Here is a 13,132-nt window from a genome sequence, read left to right as displayed (position 1 = left end):
ATCTGCAGCAATGCATACATGAATGGAAAGTTGATTATATAGTGATGGATGAGTTGAATGGATCGAGTTGGCTTTGGGCCTAGATGCTAAAAAAAAATGCTTATAAGGAATTACCGCCCACCTGGATTCTCTGGTTCTCAAGATATTTATGCACATAGAGGACATGTACTAATGCCACAGAACCCCCAAGTCAAATTCAGATCATCACTGACATTTTCAAATCCAGTCGTTTTCATAAAGTACCTTAAAATATAATCTAAATTCCATAAGCATGGGTTTGGAGAATGATCTTGGATCTGACCAGTTGCGCAATGTTGTGCATGTGACAATTAGAGTCAAATATAGTCCTCAACTATGGAGGGATCACAAACCAATTCTAATACAAAGAAGTGTTGCAGCTGTAACACCAGCATAGGGTTATACTTGCTATACTATCAAGAATCCAACAAAAAATAATATAGTAAACTAAAACCTCAATGGGGCGCAAATATGATACATTAAAACCCTTGAACAGACATCAAATGTAGAAATATAACCACAAAATCCACCTTTCTACAAAGTGGTTAAAGACTTTTCAACAAAAGACGAAATCCCTACTTAATCTGAATCTGAGTTTGTGCTTTGCCGGACATTTCTTCTGGTTGATGCACTAGTCTTGTATGGGTTTACTGACGACTCACCCTCAAAAAGGATAACTTGAGATTTCGCCAGCCTCTCTTCCAGTTCCTCTGTACTGAATTCATCTGTTCCTCCAAGCTCATCAAAACCTACCTGAAATAAACTCAGTTGGGCACAGCAGAAAACAAATCAGTAGCTAAATAATTTAGGTATCAACTAATTGTATAAACCCATGTATCCTACCACGTAATCATCAACTTTGGAATTCTTTATCAATGCAAGGGTTGGGAGAACAACAATCTTAAGCTTCTCAGCCAAGAATGGACTTTTCTCGGCATGAATTTTTACAAAACGTGTCTCTATGTGCTGTTTTGCCAGAATGGTCATGTGCTTGTCCATTACCTGTGCAAAGACCACAAACTTGTGTTGAGATAGGTTCTGCATTAATGGTATAAGATTCTTTATTGTATAGTAGCATTCATTTCATATACTTTTATTCTGGTTTTTAGCAAAGTTCAATTTTTAAGGTTCTTCAGTGGACAAGTAACATTCATATTAAAGTCATCCCAACTGATAATTTGTCTTAACTCAGCCAATATACCGAGCATAAACCAAGAAATGAGCAACAAAAATTGAATTCCAAAAACCTTCAAGAAGAAAAGGTAAAGCTAACTATAACTCCATAATCAACATATCCAAGTAAAACCTTTACAAAGAAAAACAAGGCTACTTCAGTAATTGGTACAGAGATTACATGCAAGCATGCCAACCATAAAACTTAATTTGTCAAATCATAGTTTTAGTTCAATGACAAACAACAATTTTCAGAAAATGAGTGTGGCAGAAATGTGAATGCTAAGATAGATGGATGAGTGGAAAACCTAGAAAGGATAGGATCAGGAATGCAGCCCTCTCTCACCTTTTTCTTCTTCTAAGTGACGTATCTCATTGTTGTTTACCTCAACAGCAAGAGTTCTTTCTTTCTAATGTTTTGTTCATTCTTTGGAGGACAGCAAGCTATCTACTTGGTCTTCCATTCATCATCCCTAATCACCTACAGCCCTTCCTTCACCCTACAAAGCCCACAACCAGATCTAAAATTAGTAAGACCCCTATCCAGTCCTAGACCAACTTATAAATTTATTTGTGAATCTTCGAAGGGTTATGATATAACTCACGAGGTATGGAAATTCTTCAATAGTAAAATACGAATCTTATGACTTAACAAGAAAGGATTAGCTGAATGCAATAGCTGTTCAGCTGGCTGTGGAATCAACGATAAAGCTCCACACCAGTAATAAAAATACATGGGACCCACAACTATTTAACTTCTCACTGTGGGCCCCATGTATTTACCATTGGTGTGGGGCATTATCATTGGTTCCATAGCATGCTGAACAGCCATCGCGTTTGGCTAATCGGAATTCAAATTTTACACGCATCACCAAGTCTGCATTTTTTTTTTCATATTGCTCAATTAGGATTTTGGACTTTAGGATATCATATGTATTGTATTCTGGTTCACAATTTGTACAGGGCTGAAGGCCAATAGGAAGAAGTCTATAATGTCCTTTGGCAGTATAGATAATCTCAACAAGGTATTCCCAACCACCAAACTTGTTGCATCCAAGTACATTTATGGATATAAGTTTCAACTCCCACTTAACCTTGGGATTTAAACGATTAAAATCGCATGCTTCAAGTCAGGGGTGGAAGTTGGATACCCAACTTAAAGAAATTACACAGCATCAGGCCTGGGCCCATTCATATTTTAACAAATGCGCAACCTAAGTCCACACAAAATGAACACTACCTATCAGCATCGTAGCCAAATAGGTAACACAAATCAAGGTCAGATTTTGTATGTGTATACCAACTTAAACATGATATTGAGAGTTCAGATGGTAAATCTGAGGTCACAGAAATTTGAACTTGACATTATGTATGCATTTGTATTTTGTAAAGTAATATGATTGACAAGAGCTTGGAGGAGACATATTGGTACCAAAAGTCAGCGCAATTGAAGATTTCAATTGCTTTCTTAACTAGCATGCAGCATAAGAAGCGTTACAAATAGTTGCATCCGGAAGAATGTATTCTTTGAAGCTTGGCCCTTAAGACCAATGTTAAGATTTCCAAGCAACACTATTTTTTATCATTCTTCACTGGTGCTGATTCAGCTAACACAACCAGAGTGCTTGAAACCTTTAATGAGAGTATGGAAACCATTGAACCCACTTCAGCTAAAATTGGGTGGATACCAACAGAATTAGATGCTGCGGTAGATGGGCTTGGAAGATCAGGGGCATAAATGTTATTTTTCTCTCCTCACAGTGAAGATCTCTTTATCTCCTTAGTTTTAATACTTAAGGAGGGCCGTTTTTTCTCTTTGTATAGCTATGAAAACCTTCTTAAATACAACTTGTTCAGCTCTAATATAATATAGACAGCTACCTTCTTCAAAAGAAAAATGCCAATGCAGTACACAGTAATGAAATAACAACACCATACCTTGCGGCATAACTGCATAAAGAATACTGGACGAGCAAACTTCCTTATTCCATCAACAAGTACTTGCTATAATCCAAACATAATAATCTTAACAGGGGGCGAGTTCTCAATTTGTCCTATAGACTACCCCAATTTTTTTTTTTTTTTCATTCTTTGATTCTTCTGCTTTACTCTTCATCATCTTCTCCCGTCAACCATCAGCATGTTCCAAACTAAAACATTGATTACTTTATATGGTAAATTAGTAATACAATTGTCCTTTAATGCAAATTGTTTGTACATTAATACCGTGTTCCGAGTTAAACATAAGCATTTCTATGTAAATTCTATTTTAGCAATATATTAGGAAAAGCCCTATCAAGAAAATTACCAGAAAAGCACTAAGAAAGAAAGAAGAATTACAAAGGCAATGGGAATGTCCAGTTAAACAGTACCTTGCAAGGCCAATTATCTCGGTAGAAATGGCAGACGACGCGTTCACTGGCCTTGACGACAGAGAAGAAATCCTTCTCGGAGGGGATCTCAGAATAGTCGCCGTGGCCGAGGGAGATCCAACGACTCCTCTTCTCTGACATTTTCTTCATCTGTTGTAGCCTCCGCTCCCTTAAAGCCTCGAGATCGTCGAGGTCGAGATGATCTAAAGCCGAGATCTCTTCATTAAGCTTGTCCTCCACGGCCTTCGCGACCGTCAATACTTGCTTCTCCAGAATCTGGAGATTACAGGAATGGAACAAAAGAAATTAGCAGTGAGACACGAGATCTAAGAAGTAGAAATACTCAGGAAACTAATATTTCAAACCAACTGAAGAGAAGGAAATAAACGCGGGAAAGTAATGAAATAAATTAACAAAAAAAGGGTTCATAGTATTCTCTCGCCAACCTCTTGAACTTTTGGATTCTCCATCGATCCGACACTGAAGGTATTCCTCGCAGTTGCAGGAGATCTGGGCAAATGAAAACCGGAAGAAAAACACAAGTGCGAGGGATTCGCGAGAGCGAAACTCGAAAAGGGCTTATTTCGTAACAAATCCTGGATATCTAGCTGTTGAGTGTTGGTGGAAAAAGGAACCAGCTTACGTCTACTCCAGAAATATGCATCCAAAAGATTAGCCGTTGGATGCAGTGAGAGGGACCGCTGGATGCCTGGATCCTTTCTTCCCACACCTGCAACCGTACATTAATCGTATATCTGCATTCCCTCCCGGTGACATTTCACCAGCCCAAACCGTCCGGTTTGCACTATTTGAACCGTTCTGTGGCATGTGATCCGGATATACAACTGCCAGATAGATTGGAGGAAGTCGACATCATATGACCAACGCGAACAGAAGAATGAGGAAGAAGATGAATAAGCTGAAATCGTTCTAATCAATGAAATTCTGGTGTAACCAAATTAAATTATTTTTGTTGTTGCTGATTTCAAAAATAAATCAAAATTATAAATTTTTAAATTTTAAAAGATTGTTTCTTGTTTATATTTAAAAAACAAAACTAAAATAAAAAACATGTTCTCATTTGGTTATTTAGGGGGTGTTGAAAAAAATGGTTGGTTTTGTTAAATTTGTTGATCAGTTGTTTTTGTTTTCAAAAATAAAATCAATCACGTTGTTCGAACACCCCCCCTTAATAAGTTTCACCAATCATACAGTTTATACTTCAACACTAGAAAATTTTGTTTCTTTAAAATACTATTATTTTAGAAATATGTATTCTGGTTTTTTAAACAAAACCATTTTGTTTTTCCCCTTCAAAATAAATCAGAGTTTGAAAACATGTTTTTTATTTTTTATTTTTTGGCTAGTATGGCAATTTTAGAAACAAATGAAAACAAAAGCGTTGACGTTGTAGGAACATTCCATAAATTCAAAAATCCCCAGCAACTAAAAGAAGAGAGAGAGAACCGATAACTCATGGTGTAAAATGGTACAGAAAACAGAGTATTTGGGTATCAAAATATGGTGTCTCACATTAAATATTTATAAGCAAGATTACATGTACAAGCAACCGTCTATACATGTTGACAGGTTGTAACTAAATCTAATAAACTTACAGTCCACGTGTAACTATGCAACAAATTCTATTGGACAATTACGACTCACCCTCAAGTTGGACATGGATTGGAGGGTGGAAGAAACATGCCCAACTTGGATACTAAGGAGTGAAACTTATCACAACCGAACAAGGGCATTGGTAAAAGTATCAGCTTGTTGAAGCTTGAAAGATACATGGCAAGTGGTGATTATATGAGACTATGAAATTTCGCACAAAATGACAATCAATCTCAATGTACTTGATCCTTTCCTAGATTAGTTGCTATATGCAAGGCGGTTTATAATTGCATGGTTTCAGTATGAGAAAGTCCAATGTCAAAGAAGAGGCGTTTTAGCTAAAGAAGTTCACTTGCTGCAGTAGCCATGGCGTGATACTTCGCCTCTATTGAAGATCTTGACACAGTATTACTTTGCTTCTTGGACTTTCAAGATAATGGATAATTATCCAACATTGTGCTATAGCCGGTGGTTGAACATCAAGCTATTGGGCAACCGGCCCAATCTGAAATACATCAAGCTCAGAGAATTAATTCACTTGATGCAGATAAGAATATGTCATATGAAATTGTTGCCTTCAAATATCCGAGAATGTGGAGTGCAGCATCCCAATGTTCTTGTTGAGGTGTATTCATGAATTGTGTGAGCATATTGACAACAAATGTTATATCAGGCCTTGTAACTTGCAAATACACTAGACGTCCAACCAATCTTCTGTACCAGGCTGCATCTTGGAGCAAAGGCCCAGTAGCTAAAGCAAGGTGGGGGTGTTGTAGTATTGGGAATGGGCCGGGCTTTGATTCAGTCATGCCAACATCTTGAAGAATATCCAGAATGTATTTCCTCTGGTAGAGTGAAAACATGAGCCCAGGTATTCTTTGAGAGCACAGATTTGGCTAGGGTCATTGCCAGTAATGACAAGATAGTCTATAAATACTAAGACAACAAGGAAGTTGTTTGGATTAGATAAGGTGAATAGAGTGCAATCAGCATTTGAGGCCTGAAAACCCTGTCTTTGGAGTGCAGCTGCAAGTTTCTCAAACCATTGTCTTGAATTTTACTTGAGACCATAAAGAGAGCGTTGGAGTTTGCACACTCAGGAGGTATCACCATCATTGAATAATCCGGGAGGGTTCATGTAAGTTTCTATGTAGGAATTCATTATTTACATTCATTTGATAGAATTCTCACTTACGAACGATATAATGGATAAGAGATACCGTACAGTAGTAAGTTGGCTGTGGGAGCATATGTTTCATTATAATCAATGCCTTTAGTTTGAATATAGCATTTTGCTACAATCCTAGCCTTATACCGTTTTATAGAGCCATCGGGTTTGAGCTTGACTTTATACACCTATTTGCATTAAATATTTACAGACAAGATTACATGTGCAAGCAACCGTCTATACATCTTGACAGGTTGTAACTAATTATAACAAACTCACAATCCATATGTAATGTGCAACAAACTCTGTTAGATAGCTAAGACAGTATTTTTGGCATGTCACAAAATGAGTGGAATAGAAGGAGAAAAATCCCTATACAGGATTGCATTTCTTAGATGCATGTTTGGATGGTGTGGGGGAGCGGGCTGGGCCTTAAGTAGTAAAACCTAGGCCTAAGCCCCAATTTTTTGGGCTGTATTGAAAATGAGTGGACTACAGTTTATTTCCTCTGGACAATTTGTCATTTTGATAGACGCATATCATTGCACTTCTGTATTCACCCCTTTTAAACCAGAAACAATTTAATATATTTCATGCTTTTGCAGTAAATTTCAGCATTGCATTGCATGTAAGCAAAATGAAAGCTAATCAATTATTTCAAAGATCTTTATTAATTTAAAAATTTAAGTTTAATAATTTAACAGACCTAAATGATTGGAATTAAGTCTGAGTTATACGTTGAATTGTTTTTTAAATTAATTTAATTGATATGCATTATTTAATTAGGTGAGTGATATGAAAAAAGATAAAGAACAATTGGGAAAATTATTCTTTAGAATTGCACCTCTTTGCTCTATCTAAAGGATACCTGCCGAGTGCCGAGAGCCAGTCGGGGCATCGGACCAGAGAATACTAAGCTAAAGGGGCTTACAATAGCTTTTTGCGCTAGGGAATCGGCCACCCGGTTCCCAGACTGATGGACACCAACAAAAACCGAACCTCCAAAAAAGACCGAGTGAGAGGATTAAGATGTTTGTTTCGGAATAATGATCATGGGGATGCCTCCATTAATGGGATGTAAACATGTTTCAAAAGAGATCCAAATCGAAAAACCAAAAAAGAGATAGGACCGTTACGACCGTAGGCTGTGTTTGGTTGCAATTCAACTTTATTTATACTAATATAAATGCATGGTAGTGCAAATGAAAAATATTGTAAATTCTGGTTTAATTTTATTTTATTCTGCTTCAGATATTATTTTACTTCTTAGTGTCATATTAATCAAACAAAATAAGGTACATTTTGAAATAAAAATAAATCAAAATTTGCATTGTAAGTAATTTGCACTAGCATAATTTTTCATCCGTGCGCATAAATTTCCACTGCAATCAAACATAGTTGTAGGACCATAAATTGGGGTCAGGGGCACTAGTCTTGACTCCGTCAGAATAGAATGTGAGATGTCGGATCAGTCGCTGTATAGCAACCTTTGAGCAACTTATAGGACAAATAAGAGAACATTAGTCAATTCAGGTCACATTTAGGTTGTGTTTGGTTTGAAGGAAATGGTAGGGGACGGAAGGGAAAGTTTGGGAAACCTTTACAAACCCCTTCAAACCAAACATTGCCTTAGGGATGGAAAATTCTATCCTATTTGTTGGGTATTCATCCTGATAGGAGAGTTTTTTTCTTTTTTCTTTTTTTCTTTTTTTTTTTTTTTTGCTTGAATGATGGATTTTGGGATAGGGATGGGTTTTGAGATTCTACAACTTGTATGGGTATGGGTGGGGTATAGTATCAGGTTAAGCCCAACCCTCCTCGACCTGCACATATTGTTGGAAAGCATATGAATTTTATGTACTAGTTAGGTGTTGAATTTAATAATATTTTGAACTTTATGTGAAGGATAATTGATAGCTTATGTGTTTTTACATGATTTAATTAAATAATTGAAAATGTTGATATTAATTCATATTATTTTACTTATTTATTGCTTATATATAACAACAAATAATTAATAGAAAATTAGATGTGGATTCTAAACCCAATCTACCCTACCCTTAAATACAGTAAAATTTTGCATTTCTTTATAAGGATTCTCAAAATCCAACCCACTACCGATTAGAAGGTTTAGGAAGATGAATAAAATCTAAAATTTACAAAACTCTTCTCAAATCCACCCCATTGCCATCCCTAATCACATGTAAATTGCATATTACCATTTACCTAAGTAAGTATAGTTGGTCACTCTCACTCAGCTCCCCTCCCTTTGCAGAGTTTTGAATCCTGGAGAAGGGCGGATTCTTTGTGTTGTAAATGCCAGTGGGCCTGTGCATGTTCCTTGCCACAATTAACCCACTAACTGAGTATAGTTTACTGTCTCCAGTGCCTGGCCAGCTGGCCCACTCTATGGGGGCAAAGCCACATCAAATGAAATCTCTAAGATTGTCTGCCTGTCTCTGAAAAGTGAAAACAACAGTTGATGGCTTTAGACAAAGTTTTCACAGTCCTCCCTTTGCAAGCAATATTCTATGCCGTGGCTTCAACTTTTTTTAGGCTCTGTTTGTTTGTACAGTCTTATTTGTTTGTAATTATCAACATCTTATGCAAAATGCTATCCTAATACCTTAAGGCTATGCTTGATTTGTTCGAAAGTAAGATAGAACACAGAATTCTTTGAAGAAAATTTTCCCTCAACTTGTTGATTCTCTTATTTTCTATTATACCAAACACAGCCCAAATCTCTCCGATATGAAATGGGGACCACGTCATTCTACTTCTTCCATTACTCCCCAAAAATGAAGGACCTTAATTTCTTTCATAGAATGGGAGGTACTATCTACTTAAATTCTTACAAACAAACACGGCAAAGTCGAAGCAAAGTGAATAAAAAATTATAGTAAAGCCACATTGTACTCCTATGCATTTAAACTAGTGCAAATAAAATTTATGTATTCGGCCTTCCGAGAGGTTTTACTTACACTAGAGAATCCAGTTAAATTGCACGTACGTACGGGAGGTGTTTGGCAGAATGGGATGGTCATCTAGTCGTGAGGCCAAGGGGCCTGATTAGTAGAATAAGGTTGGGAGAAGAAATAAATCAATAACAGGCCACTATTAGTATTATGATCATTCATTCATTGTCTTCCCATCTCATCTCGGGAAGGTATCGTGTGTCGTCCAGGGACCAGGTCCAGTCCTCCTGTTTTATGGCTAGCTAGCTAGCACTAGCAGTGAATGTCTTCTTCGATGCTGCTAGCTCTTAACTCAACATTTAATTTTGTAATCACTGAGCCGGGTCCTAATGTCCTAAACTATACTGATCAAATGGTTTTAAATCTTACTGGATGCCACTGGGGCGACAATTTCAGATGCTCACGGCGCAAGGGACAGACGTATTTACGCAGCAATAATATAAATAATTCAATGGGCCACCACCATTCACCAACCACCGCAGCTTGAGTTGAGGCTTCCCTATTAATTATTTGTTATGATTCTGCTCTATTAATTCAAAGCATCTTCCTTCACTTCATCAGTTCAGTCTGCCGACCCTCCCCTTCTCCTCATCTCACGTGAACTCTTCACTGAAGAGTGAAGACGCAGCTGCACACAATTCAAAGTTTGTTGTGGCACCACCACCTACCACCTAGCTAATTGCTGTGGCATCTCATATATATATATATATATGCTAAGCTAAGCCATGCTAACCCGGTCGTCTTCGATTGGTTTGTCGATGTCATTTCGATTTTCGACATGCATGCCTCTGCAATCTGCATGGCTCGCCCGCTCCGTCGCTTTGCCAACGTCAATAGATTGTCACGGGGGTTAGTCAATAAGGCCTTAAAAAGACATTTTTGTATTGCATTATGATAAACACAAACACATTTTAGTATCCCCGTGCTTAATCTTTACATGTTCTTATTTCTCTTCAAAGAATTTTAAAGAAATATCAAAATGGTGGGTGAAAAATATTACTATAGTACCATCGGCATTCCCAATATATATATATATATAACCCATCCATGACATATACAATGACGCGATAAAAGGTGCTGCTTGATGGCGCGCGGTGAAGGACTCATTTGTGACAAGGTGGCACTAGGAGCGGCTTGCCAACCTACAGCCTTTTGATAAGTTCTGGCTCCTTTACACCTCATCCTAAACAATTTCCTAACAGCGTTAGTGAAATTTTGAAAAACTCCACCTCTTGTTCTGTTTCTCTACAGATTCCCATCTTGTTCTGTTTCTCTACTGCTCTACAGATTCCCAGCTTCAGTACTAGACTACTAGCTAGCTTCTGATCCACTTGTCGTACGTTATTGCTCAAGTAGCAGCTGGTGTGTACAGAGTACTACAATATTATCACCACAAATTCCTCTCGGTGGCCGGCCATCCCAGCCGACCCATTTTTTATTTCCGAGGAGATATCTCCCGTCAAGTTAGTATAAGTATAATCGAGAGAGAGAGAGAGGGAGAGAGAGAGAGCATTCCTGTCTGAATGCAAGTCCCAAAAGATTGAATTTGTAATGAACAAACAAATTATTTGTACTGATAACTTACGCAATCACAAACACCATGATCATATACATCAAAAACCATTCACAGAAAGGCCAAGCGCGCAAGACGCCAAGACCCTCCTCTTATTATATATATATATATACTATTATATGTGGGACGTCTATGATCTAAGTAATCTCTACTGAATGCGTACGCTATATACTCCCATCATGATTCATGATCATAATTATAACAATAGCAACAGTGGTATACAACAGATTAATAAGCGGGTTCCCAAATCCCAAATCCCAAATCCCAATGAAGTTGCTGTCTCACTCTAACTCTCAAAAATCCAAAACAGAAAAAGAGAGAAGAGAGAGATATTCAAGGGCATTTGGGTTTGCCCTTGTTGTTCTTCTTGTCTCTGTAGCAAGGGCATTCATGCTTGTTTCCGTAAGTCCCCGATGGAACGCATTTGCAATCCTGGCAGCAGATCATGCAGTACTTCATGCACCTGTCCTGATACCCTGCTTTTGAGCACCTCCCGTTGCACTTGGGTGTACACAAACCTGAAACCATCCCACAATTAATCGACCAAATCAGCAAATTATACGATATGAAAGTTGAAATTAACCATACGTACAGACACAGAAGAAGGTTATACTACCCTATCTATCTATCTATATGAGTAGCACAACTGAGCTCTTACCTGTATAATCAGGCAAGGAAGGACCTTGAGCGGTTGCCTCAAGAAGATAAGAGCTCAGAATGAGAGAAACAAGTAGAAAAACTGCAAGGACGAGCTTCATTTTCTTAATCTCTTTTTCTTTTGGAGGTGGGTGCACCAGTACTAAAGAGGGTAAGAGAAGAAAAGAAAAAGGAGATTAACAGAGATATGGAGGAGTGGAGTGAGTAGTGAGGAATAATGGGTGGCTGAGTGGTGAGAGCCTGGCCTGAGCGGGTATTTATAGGACAAATTAAGGAAGAAAAGGTGGGAACTGGGAGCATGGGACCTTGGGGAGTGAGTGGGTACGAATAATACCAATAAGGCAATAAATAAAAAGATGATGCACAGCATTATACAGTCTGTCAGGTCTTTTTGGTTGGGCTGGGGAATCACAATTACGCGGTTTATGCTGGAGTGAAGGTTGGTCGCAGCTTCCCACTAAATAAATATGCTTTTGCATAAACCAGAAGAAACTGGTATCGTCTATCGTGTGTGTGGATTCACCAAGCACAAGCAATTTCTGTTCATACTTGAGAGTTGAGAGAGAGAATCCCAGCCCCAAGTCACAACCGCCTCCAGTATTCAGTATTCACCAACCCCATTCCTTGATCTGGATTACTTTCTTTCCGACTCATGTGTTTTTTTTTTTTTTAATTAAAAAGTTAATTATACAGAAATGAACAAGTAGTGCATTAAGCATTATACTTTATACATAACGTGTTGGACTCATTCTAGTTCAGAGTCTGATCAAAGATTAGAAGTAGAAAGCGATTCGTCGTCATTTGAGAATGCTCAGCAGTCAACAAGCGTGCGGTATCACGTGATCTGTCGGGTCCAGAAGTTTCATTGGACAGACTACTTCTACACCAAATATGTTCTCCCTTACATTCATTCTCAGTTCTCACATGGCACGCACAAGCTTAGAGAGTATAGCTATAGGCGCTACAGCAGTCTCTCTCTCTCTTTGTAAGGTTGACTTCCATGTGTCGGCTATCAAATCCAAAGGCTAACTTGGACCAAATGAATGACAACCGTTGAAATAGGAAGTGAGCTTGACAACTTTTGAAAATGTTCAAAAAAATGTAGACGATTATTAGTCCCGAGTGCGAATGTTAGTTGATTCTTTACCGTAGAGGAAAAAGTGGTGGAGATAGCACATAGCCACGTACAACAACAGTAGAATTTAAAATAAAATGAATGAGAGATTTTGCTGTTTGGAAAGATGGTGACAAAATTGAAGAGACAAAACTGTGGTTATGGCCTATGGGGTCTGGGGAGACAGAAATAGAGAGAACGTGTCCGTGGATGGATGGATGCACATGCAAGCAAGAGAAGATTAGTTAATTGGCTTGCTGCTTATATTTATTGTAAGATTTCTGAGGAGGACTGAATAAAACCCCTATATTTATTGCAACACTATTTCGATCCTCAGGTATCCAATGCTTTTTGCTTAACGTTGAAGAATGCTGGCGCTGATGGTGCCTATGTAATTACAATCAGGGGCTCAAGGCTACAAAACCAACGGATCGAATCGAATTAGATATACTAATGTTTTAAAAATTG

General features: G+C 38.0%; 2 protein-coding genes across 3 annotated transcripts; both read right to left on the bottom strand.

Moving 5' to 3' along the window:
* Nucleotides 1–329: 329 nt before the first annotated feature.
* Nucleotides 330–4,495, bottom strand: LOC148850199 (thioredoxin domain-containing protein 9 homolog). Of its 2 annotated transcripts, none has more exons than XM_088943863.1 (4): nt 4,010–4,495; nt 3,564–3,839; nt 862–1,020; nt 330–771 (listed from the first exon to the last, which is right to left on the bottom strand). In XM_088943863.1, the coding sequence occupies exons 1-4, from the start codon at nt 4,031–4,033 to the stop codon at nt 598–600; spliced, it is 633 nt and encodes a 210-aa protein (XP_088799989.1). In that variant the 5' UTR covers nt 4,034–4,495; the 3' UTR covers nt 330–597. The 2 variants fall into 2 exon arrangements, with proteins under 2 accessions (XP_088799989.1, XP_088799990.1); XM_088943864.1 differs by having other exon boundaries at nt 865–1,020.
* Nucleotides 4,496–10,865: 6,370 nt separating this feature from the next.
* On the bottom strand, nt 10,866–11,798 carry LOC148850198 (peamaclein-like). The gene is made up of 2 exons (XM_088943862.1): nt 11,552–11,798; nt 10,866–11,411 (listed from the first exon to the last, which is right to left on the bottom strand). Exons 1-2 carry the CDS (start codon nt 11,649–11,651, stop codon nt 11,227–11,229), a joined length of 285 nt encoding a protein of 94 aa, XP_088799988.1. The 5' UTR covers nt 11,652–11,798; the 3' UTR covers nt 10,866–11,226.
* Nucleotides 11,799–13,132: the final 1,334 nt, after the last annotated feature.

This window comes from Nelumbo lutea, chromosome 5 (assembly GCF_056320005.1).
Source record: "Nelumbo lutea isolate HS-2025 chromosome 5, American lotus-T2T, whole genome shotgun sequence".
In the NCBI taxonomy this organism is placed as follows: Eukaryota; Viridiplantae; Streptophyta; class Magnoliopsida; order Proteales; family Nelumbonaceae; genus Nelumbo; species Nelumbo lutea.
This window is presented reverse-complemented; position numbering and strand designations above follow the sequence as displayed.

Bases quoted from the DNA above. Each gene is read 5' to 3' on its own strand.
- LOC148850199 (XM_088943863.1), bottom strand. From the start codon at position 4,033: ATGGAGAATCCAAAAGTTCAAGAG. The intron at 3,840-4,009 runs GTTGGCGAGAGA...TGTAATCTCCAG, and splicing joins AGAATCCAAAAGTTCAAGAG to ATTCTGGAGAAGCAAGTATT. The intron at 1,021-3,563 runs GTACTGTTTAAC...GTCTTTGCACAG, and splicing joins GAGATAATTGGCCTTGCAAG to GTAATGGACAAGCACATGAC.
- LOC148850198 (XM_088943862.1), bottom strand. From the start codon at position 11,651: ATGAAGCTCGTCCTTGCAGTTTTTCTACTTGTTTCTCTCATTCTGAGC. The intron at 11,412-11,551 runs GTAAGAGCTCAG...GGATGGTTTCAG, and splicing joins TTCCTTGCCTGATTATACAG to GTTTGTGTACACCCAAGTGC.